The 11560-nt window shown below is 39.0% G+C and overlaps 1 protein-coding gene across 1 annotated transcript; it reads right to left on the reverse strand.

Annotated features, from left to right (window-relative positions):
- Positions 1–318: 318 nt before the first annotated feature.
- LOC142101293 (ficolin-1-A-like) lies at positions 319–11317 on the reverse strand. The gene is made up of 9 exons (XM_075185653.1): positions 11181–11317; positions 10448–10561; positions 9972–10025; positions 8180–8215; positions 8027–8065; positions 7365–7492; positions 4921–5050; positions 3713–3847; positions 319–693 (listed from the first exon to the last, which is right to left on the reverse strand). Exons 1-9 carry the CDS (start codon positions 11266–11268, stop codon positions 446–448), a joined length of 972 nt encoding a protein of 323 aa, XP_075041754.1. The 5' UTR covers positions 11269–11317; the 3' UTR covers positions 319–445.
- Between the last annotated feature and the right edge of the window lie 243 nt (positions 11318–11560).

Consider the following 11560-nt stretch of genomic DNA (forward strand, 5'->3'; position numbering starts at 1 on the left):
GTGTGATATTCTGTCTCTGTTGGGATATTTCGGGGGGAGGGAGGTATTTGAGTTCTCATATATTATTCTGTTGTATACTCCGTAATCTTGTTATAATAATTGTGGTTTCTCGACCAAGCCATTGCCCAAGAGAAGAGCATTAATGATGTTTGTGGGTAATATTTTATGGAAGGATCTAGGAGGTAATAAACCCACTAATAGTAATGTCTGACTGCGGAGACCAGTGACGCCCAGATGTGACATAAGGGTGACAATGACCTCACAGGAAGGGTAGAATACCAGGATGTTACTGTAAGTACAAGGACATTTATATAGATGTGTATATCAGTAAGTGATTTATTCATATAATAACATGCAGTTACACAATAATCGTTGATTACAGCAGTGGAGGAAGATAATATCTGTGTAATTCTGTGTGTTTCGTAGGAAGCGTCTTTCTGTTTCATTACACGGGTCTGATTTTCATCTCAGACTGTTTGAAGGAGTAATAATACCCCTTGCCATAGCTCCAGTTAATGCCATCAGCAGTGGAGTTATGCTTTCCAGGAAGGTACAGTCCGTTCAGGTTTGCATGATGACAGGCTTTGTACCACCAGGCTCCCATGTACTCCTGGGCACAATTACTGATTTCTGGATCGTTGTCCTGGTCCACGGTGGAGAACATCATCCCGTTGTGATATGTCAGAGAATCTCCTAAACAAAAACACAATAAGGATTATTTATAAATGTGCACAACTGCTGCCCCTGGAGGGAACACACTGCTACAATTTAGGGAGTAAGTATCAGAGAGACTGAAAATGTATTAATTTTGTTCAAAGAACTTAATGACTGCGAACATGTATATGCAACAGATAAGTTCATAACTTTCAAACGGTTATGTTTGCCAAATCCATGTGTGACGTGTAATGAACATTGGTTTGGTATAAACAGGATGGTAATTGAACCACCACGAAATAAAAATCAGATCTGTAGGATTCCCAAGGGAGTCTGGTGGTATAATAAATGTCATTCTTCTTCTACTAACATACAAGGCCGTCAACAAAACTGCACCAACATACATCTCCTCACTTGTCTCAAAATATCTCCCAACTCGACACCTCTGCTCTGCACAAGATCTGCGTCTCTCTTCCACTCTCACATCCTCCCATTCCCGATAACAGGACTCTTTCGGACTGCTCCCACTTTGTGGAATTCCCTCCCTTGCACAGTAAAACTTTCCTCTAGTCTTCAAACCTTCAAGCGTTCTCAGAAAACCCACCTCTTCAGGCAAGCTTATAATATTCCTCTACAACCCTCTTACCCTCCCTAGGTTACCCTATTACCACCCTCTACACAGCTAACACAAGACAACAATCCTCTGGCCACTATTGCTGTATGACTGATCACACAGCCCATTCAATACTTTCTACTTTTGTATTCTAGCTGGACCCATGTGCAATATGATGTAGCACATTCCCTGGTGTTTCAAACTCCCATTGACCCATAGATTGTAAGCTTGTGAGAAGGGCCCTCTTATCTCTTTGTCTGTATTACCCAGTATTGTTTTATTAACATTTGTTCCCAATTGTAAAGCGCTATAGAATTTGCTGGTGCTAGATAAATAAATGTTGATGATGAAGATGATGATGATTCACAGATATCTTGGTAAAAGTTCAAGCTGAAACGCGTTGCGAGTAAGAAGAAACCCGTCCAGCCACCAGTGTACCGGTGATAGCCAGACACTGGACAGACAGACAGATATATATATATATATATATATATATATATATAAAGCAACCTGTCCAGCCACCAGTATACCAGTGATAGCCAGTGTGAGAGCATTTCTAGGTTCTCAATGATGATGGTAATAATGATATATGAAGGAGTTAAAAATCTTGGAATTTGCCTTAAAAATACATTCAGTGTGATCACCAGCTCCAGCCTTGAACTATCTCAAAGACCCCGGATGGAGGCCTAGGACATGGGATAATGGATGATGAGGACATTGGGAGTACTGGCTCAAGTGAAAGTTGATAAGAACCCATAAAAGTGACATGAAGAGAACTAACTAGCTTTGTCAGAAGATTTATATTTACTCAGGAAAATATCAATCATATGTTTCTGCTCTATAACCAGATCAAAAGCTTTTTCATGTATAAATGTATGCCAGAAATAAACGAGCACAGCTCAGTCCTATCTTGACATTGGCATGTCTGTGTCTTGATTACTGATTTCCTGGTTAACTAGCATCTTATCTCACTGATATCTGAAGGGACTTGATAAAGGAGAGGTAAAATTACCCTAACACCAGACTCTGGACAGTCTTATACATAGATAGATAGATAGATAGATTAGATTATATATAGATAGATAGATATTATATATATATATATATATATATATATATATATATTAGGTGAGGTGTTATGAGCTCTGAGTGAATCACTGATTGGGAGATGTGCACGCTGTGGATACACTTGATATATCACCAGGATCACTGTGTGCACATTAATGAATATGTTTTTGATATAATAAATCCACACACGGTGGCTCAGTGGTTAGCACTTCTGCCTCACAGCACTGGGGTCATGAGTTTGATTCCCGACCATGGCCTTATCTGTGTGGAATTTGTATGTTCTCCCTGTGTTTGCGTGGGTTTCCTCCGGGTGCTCCGGCTTCCTCCCACACTCCAAAAATATACTGGTAGGTTAATTGGCTGCTGCCAAAATTGACCTTAGTCTTCCTGTCTGTGTGTGTGTGTGTATATTAGGGAATTTAAACTGTAAGCTCCAATATGGCAGGGACTGATGTGAGTGAGTTCCCTGTACAGCGCTGAAGAATTAGTGGCGCTATATATATATATATATATATATATATATATATATATATATATATAGATGATGATGATGATAATCCATTTTTAAACTGTATTATTTTTCACATTTTTTTCGTTTACCAGGACATCTAAAAATAATCGTTTGAAAGGAATGATTCTTGCTAATGCTCCTTATGATTGTAATGATGGACTGAGGAAATAAGTCAAGACACCGTTTCATGGACATAGAATTGAATTCATGTTGTTTGATTATAGCACCAGGATAATGTGTATAATTCCAATGGCAATTGTTTTTATATGGGAGCGCTGATTACCTATATAGTGTATGTTATTTTAGTAGATCTTGAGGAGGAGATGATATGCTGCTTATAGTTGGGCAGCACTCACTGCTGATTCAGTGTATTCTTTTCATAATCATTATAATCAACATTTATTTATATAGCGCCAGCATATTCCGTAGCGCTTTACAATTGGAACAAACACAGTAATAAAACAATACTGTTTGGTCAAATAAGGTATAAAGTTACAACACTGACCAACCAGAGCTACACACACATTACGCGGCAATGTCATTTGTTTATACATCACTATCAACACTGTGGTTCCTTACCTGCATCACCACTCAGAAAGTCTCCAAGGATCAATTGGTATTTCTCAGAGTCTCCCATAACTTTGAAAGATTTGTATACAGCAAAATATTTTTTAAGGTCAGAAATGTTATTAAAACAAGGACATGGACAATCAGATAATTGATTTGCGCTCACACCTAAAGGTTTGCTTGTCAAATGTGGTATAAAGTTACTGTACTGGCCAAAGAAAGCTACCCATGTGTTGCACACCAATTTTAGTTGTTTATAAATCACTATCATTTGTTTATACAACTCTGTTGTTCCTTACCTGCATCACCACTCAGAAAGTCTCCAAGGATCAATTTGTATTTCTCAGATTCTCCCATAACACTGAAAGATTTGTATTTAGCAAAATATTTTTTAAATTCATAGTCTTGCAGATCAACACGTAGTTCCCATGTACCTGCAATGGGAATAAACAAAATAATTTCCAAATTGTTTTCTGACCAGATCCAACATTAACAAGTAATTAGGAGTGATGTGTGAACTTAATGTCATAGAAGGGTACTCTTAATAGCACATTGTTCCGGCATCAGTTTGACAGGATGCTGACATCACTACATTGTGCTGCTGGAGGACCCTGCTCTTTCCATTATCTTCCTCTGTCTGTGACTTCCCACCTGTCTCCATTCCCCTCCTCACATGTCACTGCCCCTGTCACATGCAGACCTGCCCTCACTAACACATCACTCATCTGCTGATATACTCTGTGCTGCTGGGGACCCTGCTCCTTCCGCTACATAACTTTCAGTCTGTGGCTTCCTGCTGCTTCCATTCCCCTCCTCACATCATGTCACTGCCCCTGTCACATGCAGCCCTGTCCTCACTAACACATCACTCATCTCCTGATATACTCTGTGCTGCTGGAGGACCTTGCTCCTTCCACTATATAACTTTCAGTCTGTGGCTTCCTGCTGCTTCCATTCCCCTCCTCACATCATGTCACTGCCCCTGTCACATGCAACCCTGTCCTCACTAATACATCACTCATCTCCTGATATACTCTGTGCTGCTGGAGGACCCTGCTCCTTCCACTATATAACTTTCAGTCTGTGGCTTCCTGCTGCTTCCATTCCCCTCCTCACATCATGTCACTAACACTGTTACATGCAGCTCTGTCCTCACTGTAACAACTAAACCAGTTAACAGATCACTGACTCCCTCAAGATCAGCCCCTCATCTAGTCTCAAATGCATCTTAAATATTATCATCCTATTCTGTTACCTCACACAAGAAACGCTAAAATAAATCTCCCACAGTCAAGAGAAAATTACAAATAAATAATATGAAGTCCTAGGGATAGATTTACTAGATGTTTTCAATCCGCCACACATCACCAGGCATTTTACATCGCAGCCTCAAACTGCCCTGTAGTAAATGCAGTGGTTTGGAGCACTAAATCGCCAGCAATGTTTGGTGGTTTAAAACAGCCACCAAACACAGTTTTTAGCAAATTTACCCCCTAGTGCTCATTACCTGATGATGATAACATGTGAAGATTGTCATTCCCCAGCCAGAACTCAGTCAGGCGGCTGCCAAACCCCATCTTATAGGACTTCCAGTTACGCAGGAAATCCACTGAACCATCGTAACGTCTCTGAAATACCTATATTAAGAAAACGAGAAAGGAAATGAGTCCTAAAGCTACATAGTGGCAACATTCACGATTTAAACCCTTTGTAGTTCTAGATGTTATCACTGAGCTACCTGGGGGAAGTGAATGTGGCTATGGAGACGGAGACAGAGTCAGAGATGGTGCTGGAAAGGCCAAAAAATGTAGAAAAAGTTAAGGTGGGGGATGAAGATACTCAAGAAGAGCAAAGAGCAAATCCAATGAGCCCAAGAGAGGTGGAGATGATGGTCAAAGTATTGGACCAGGACGATAACAACATTAAAAAAAGGTCAGTAGCAGATGTAGTTACCTGCTTGAAGGACTTTATTTCATTCTAGTGTCACATAAAGCAATGTAAACGCCTAATTTGTAACATATATTTTTTTATGTCAGAACGAAGAATTAACTGTTTAGATACCATGATACCACTAATGTTACACCTGTTATCAAACAAGAAAAAATTGAAAAAGAAAAATATATAAAAGAAGTTCCACACAAAGGTATTTCAGTGAACATGTGTAGACAGCTAAATGCTTCGGGCACACACCTGTACCGTTATAATAACCAAAATGGCGCCTGTTTTCCAGAATGTATGGGGGTTAAGCCCGCTATTATTGCGATTGCGCCACAGGGACCAAAACATAAACTGATCTCGAGCAGTGTGCAAGGTGAGAAAATGAGAGTATTTATGTCGTTGAATATAAATTACAGATATAGAAGTTAAATGGTAAACATTTTTTATTTCCTTATGTCGTAGATAAAGAGATCAAAGGGAATAGAAACCCAAGCGACATCAAGACCTGTTCTGCCACAAACCAGTAGCACCTTTAAAAATACTATTTTTTTCACTTGTATTGCAAACATTTTTGTACTTTTTTTTCCTGCAATAACAATGTTGAATGAACACTGTGTGGTTTATTCTGGGTATTTCACAAATATTAGTTAAAAAAGGCTAATATGACTTTATAACTTTAATAGTTTATAAAGGGTAAATATGAAAATACATTGCCAACATAGACGCAAAGGGTAATAATACACGTGCTTTATACAAGTGCAATGGTCTGCAGCCAGACAGGTGCAATATACATCTATACAAAACACAAGCCTGTGATGTGTGGATACCGCACCACGTGGGACTGGGACAGACATCAAAAATTTACATACACGTGCCCCCCCAGGTTGAGGAAGTATCGGAGGATTGTCGTGGATCGGACGGAAGTTTATACACACTACACAACAGAAGCGAGATTGGAACGAAAATATTTAACGGTACGACCAACCAAATGAGGCGACAATCGTCCATTTGGGCAGACTTTCGACCATCGTGTCACTGCACACACTGACCCGACTTTTGAACGAGCGGTTGTATGTCGGCTGATTGAGCCGATTATTGGACGAAAAACATGTAGTGTGTAACTAGCTTTAGTTTGCTTTCTTTCTGTTTCAGATATCGGGCTCTGACCCTTTACCTAGATTGTGACCGTTTTGTAAACCAAAGTATATAGAAGTCACTCCCTGCTGTGTGACATTGGGTTGTTGAAGTTCTATTCTATCCAAGAGTTGCTGGACTTTACATTCTTAAACAATTTCAAGTTGTAGGAATCAACTTACGCTGCTTTACGGTTAATACAGGTATGTACATACCTCAGTCGTTCTTGCATCACCAAATAAATCGGCTAATGGGTTGAGCCTGCATTGCTTATAGTGTATTCACTTTTAATAAGCAAACTTCTATTCATATGACTTCATGTGTCTTTTGGTTGTGGCCACAACTTGTACCTTATATTAGACTGGAAACTCTACGCTAAGTTGACTGTCAGTATCGACCATGTTACAGATATCAGGTAAAGAAAAGTTACATAAACTGAGATGCGACGACACAGATGGGGCTCAGAAGAGAGAGATTCATCATTTATCAGTCCGGCTGAGTGACCTGATTACAAGTGGTCCTCATGCTCAAGGTGGTTGTCCCACTAACTCCTTCCATGACCAAGCTTTACTTTCAAAACGTCCCAGCATTACACCATCACAGGTGCCATCAAGGTGAGTAACTCCTGACCCATCCAAGTACCAACTGCGGAAACCTTGTAGGTTATATAAGTAGGTTGGTGGGAGGTATGTTTATTGGAAGAATTTACATTTATTTAAAGTTTAGTGTTAGTGTCATCTGTGACCTTATATTATGTAGATAAAGGGGCTGTGCTTCTGCACAATTGGGTTTTTTGCTTTTTTTGAAGGCCTAGAACTTCCCTCAAGGCATGAACTGTATATTTGTATGCAATGTAGAGATTTCTGCAGACAGACTTACAATCCATCCTCCGCCATCAGTGTGCATGTCACACAGGACTCTCAGTGGGGTCTTCCCATCCGGGTATATTGTGTACCAGTCACTGAGAGTCTCTCCATGATCCTGCAGCTCCTTACAGTTCCTAGCAGCTGAGAGATAGGAAGCAGAAAATTACATTGAATAAATATTATAACTCATTCTATAACCTTCACGTCCGTCAAAGGCTCCAAGAGCCTAAAAACGATGGAAGGAATTTGAGCTCCGATGCTGCCAGTCTGGAATATCGTATGCCTTCCCTGTTACCTTCAGACGTCTTGGATTTAGGAACGGCTTTTCAGTATTATCCTCTCTCCTCCTATACAATCTCAGGGTAGACGGGACATAAGGGGCATTGACCATGAGCAGATAACATTCTATCTATGCTGTGAGGCAAAACACGGCATTGGGGATTATTTGTCCTTTTACACAATAATCGGTCACAGCATGGACTGAAGCTGCCAACAGGGCAGTATCTAAAAACAGGTCAAGTCGGTGACTTCAGAAAGGTTTTGGAATATTTACCTTCTTACATTTCCTTACAGAAAACTGCAACTTAAAAGTAATTAAAAATTTCTGTTTATTAGAACTAAACAAAATATTAATTCATTTATAGCCACAGAAATCAATGTTCCAGAAAACCTCACCGTACAAAGATTCGGGTAGGGCCGGGTCTCCCCTATCCCCTGTAGACAGAAAAAGAATGCAGACAATGATGGATAGACTGAAGATAAATATGACAACATTTCAAAACAATGTAAATACAATCTACAATAATATCTATTATATCACTGTTTTACCTTTTTGTCCTTGTAGCCCTGGAACACCCGGATCTCCTGCAGTAAAATGACATATAACAATGAGTAGTAGCTATTACACTATACAAATACTAGTGTCTGTACTGTTGTATATGAGTGATGGGCCCTTACATCACACTCATTACTCAGTCACACTCCTGAGTTATCTAGTTTATCAATTTTACTTTGTATTAGTTTTGTCTTTTCCTAGGGGATCAAAGTACAGGAGACGCACACAGCAATATGATGGCTACCACAAGGGCTAGTAGAAGGCTGATAATACTACTAATGTAGGACCTGGGAATTTCGTGCAGTGATAACAGTACACTCTGGGTAGGTTCAATTCTTATCCACGTCCCCCACAAATAACAATAGACTAATTTATATTAAATTTAAAGGACATGTCTACTTTTGACCAGTGGATTCTATGGGAGTGGCTGACTGGGGGCGTCGCTGGGTGAATAGTGGGCGTGGCTGATTGGATCATGGGTGTGGTTCAATTTGTCCCACATTTGCCCAATCAGAATGTTGGGAGGTGTTTGGCCACAGTGATGACCCATAATGATAATAGACAATTTAGAAGTCAGTTTAATTGAGAGCGTGACCCTGTGAGTGGCTGTTGATGCACCATAGAGGGGTGACCATGCGCAAGCCAGAGACCTGTTTTATATGTATTATAACAGGGATGACATCTACACAAGATCTATCTTGGGATGTCGTTCATCTCAACTATAGCAAATGCTTCTATATTAAGAAGCTGCAACCAGAAGATCTCCTCCAGTATGTAATAAGATTACTATTTTTTTTTTCAATTACTTATTTAATTATTTATGGGGGGTTTTACACTAAAACACCATTCACTATCATCAGCTTAATGGTTATGTCTCAAATACGCCACCGCATTATAGTATGCTTAGCGCCTGTCTCAATGTGCTTTCAATGCATTTTCATGCAGGTCCATTTATGTGTTTATTTTGAATTGCACTTATCTCATTTTTATGCCTACACTTTTAGTCCAGCTCTTAATGAAGCCTGTCAAGTATAAACAAGTCTCTAATTAATGATTATTTGCTATGGGTTACTTTGTTCATTATCATCTGTATTTATATGGCGCCTCACAATCAACTAAGAATAAACAGAAAAAAATACAGATAAGGGACAAGAGGAAACAACAGAATTAGTAAAAATCTATACAGGAGACAATAGAGAAAGCAGCTATATAAGACCACACAACTAGAACAAAGGAAACATCACAAAGAGGATGAGGAGATGGGAAGTAGAGAGGACCAAAGTTCGAGAGTTAACATTACAAGGATTAGGGTAGAAAATAGAGGCGATAGAGGTGGAAATATGTTAGAAATATTAAACATTCAGCAACCTCATAGAAAAACCAGAACAAAAAAATATAAAACAAGGTCACTCACTGGTACGAAGCTCAGAAATAATTTTATATATCGCACTTCTCAATTGTGCTGTGGAATCTTATAGCATATGAGCTGAAACAGTGTTTCTTATCCTGAGTACCAATGTGATGATGTCACTACTCTCCCGTTATAATAATTTACAGCAGATTATCACAATCTACAGTTTACAAATTTACGGAATCAGCAGCTCTCTAAAAGTAAAAGTACAAATTCCAGCTTGTCCTGACAAAAGCCAGCAGGGCGTGCTGGGAATTGAGACCCACAACAGCTGTAGCTCCTCCGTCTGTTACATAAGTTTAGAATAGATCATATTAGTTATATTTAGTTTAGATTTAATATTTGGTAATAAACTTATTGGTATTGAGATTTACCTTTGTTCCCCTCTGGTCCAATGTTCCCAGGTTGTCCCATAGATCCTATCTCTCCTAAAATTAAACACAATAATGTAAACTAAGCACATTAACAAAGAACTTCCATTAAATTATTTCAACAGTTTTAATATAGGATTCATTCAATTCATTTAAGAAAGGTTTATTGTTGGCATGACTTTACCTACACCCAGAAATGTACAATGACCCCGACGATTCAATTTAATCAATTAAGCTATGCAGAGAAACACATGTTTATCCTTTAGCTTTGTTCAATGTAAATATTAAGAGATGACTGTATAATAATGTTCATGCAGCAGGACTTTACTTGGCTTTTATGAAGGTGTTACTAAATCTATTTGCAGAGCTTACCATTCATTAGGAAGATGCTGGATTGCTGCGGATCGTTACACCTGTATTTGTACCATGTTATTAAATAAACCTGAGTTTTTTGTATACAACAATGATAGTGAACTGACCTTTCTCCCCCTGTTGTCCAGGATCTCCTCTCAATCCATCATGTCCAGGGGCTCCTGGGCACCCTCTGATGATCGTCAACTTGTCTGATTCTCCGATCCCCAAAACTTTCACTTCTACCATACAGCCACGACAAACACAATGTCAGAGATCATAGGGATAAAGTATACAAAAGTGACAGTTGTAAGACTGGTTATTAGAGATGAAGATCACAGATCTGACGGTTAATCATGTAGGTGTGTACACATGAATCGGCATGCTAATTATTGGTGAAATAGTTACAGAAATCACATCTGAAGTAAGATGGCATAGGTGTGTATCCAGCTAACACTTGAATCATTGACTTGGCTAAAAGGAGAGATCCATCTCTGGTAAGAGTTAATTCCCACATAATTTTCTGTGGAAATCCTGAAAACACGCACTGTTACTCTGTGTTGCTGAGGTTTTAAAGACAGTGTTAAAAATTTTGAGTTTGAAAACTCCTGTCACTATTATTATTGTAGTATACAAAGTATTCTTATATTGCTGTAGGAAAGATCTTTATGAATCCCTTTGAAGTGCAACTTCTGTCTTGAAAATAAAGACTATGAAATGTTTGTGCCTATGGTGTAATCAATTAATTGCATTATGTTGTTTAAATAATAATGTCAATGACTAGGGTCCCATTGTTTAGGCTCTATGACATCTTGTAGAAAAGCTGTTATCTTAGACTTATTCTTTGCTGCTGTGACTTACCTGGGCAGGTGCTCTCTGCGGCACAGAGCGTAACGCTCAGCAATAGGACGGTGAGTGTACAGGAGATCCTCATGTCTGTGAGAAACATATTTACTTACTGGTGTCTTCAGCTCCTTGTCTTGTATAACAATATAGCAGCCGTAATATATATTACACAGCTGTACCACACCCAGGCTGTTTGTGGAATGTTGTCAATAGTTTTGCTTTGTGCATTGGGACCTCTCTCTCCAAAAAGAACATTCATGTCAGCTTTCTTTCAGCTTAAACCTCTTAATGGCCAAGTATTTTTCTGCAACCTGATTCGGGAGCTTTAACATAAGTCAGAGCTGTGATTGGTTTTTTTTATATTTTCATACAATAAATGTCTAGTTTTTATAATA

Source organism: Mixophyes fleayi, chromosome 9, assembly GCF_038048845.1.
Source record: "Mixophyes fleayi isolate aMixFle1 chromosome 9, aMixFle1.hap1, whole genome shotgun sequence".
Taxonomy (NCBI): Eukaryota; Metazoa; Chordata; class Amphibia; order Anura; family Limnodynastidae; genus Mixophyes; species Mixophyes fleayi.

Bases quoted from the DNA above. Each gene is read 5' to 3' on its own strand.
- LOC142101293 (XM_075185653.1), bottom strand. From the start codon at position 11,268: ATGTTTCTCACAGACATGAGGATCTCCTGTACACTCACCGTCCTATTG. The intron at 3,848-4,920 runs GTAATGAGCACT...TTCCCATTGCAG, and splicing joins TCACATGTTATCATCATCAG to GTACATGGGAACTACGTGTT. The intron at 694-3,712 runs GTAAGGAACAAC...GTTTTTGTTTAG, and splicing joins CTTTCTGAGTGGTGATGCAG to GAGATTCTCTGACATATCAC.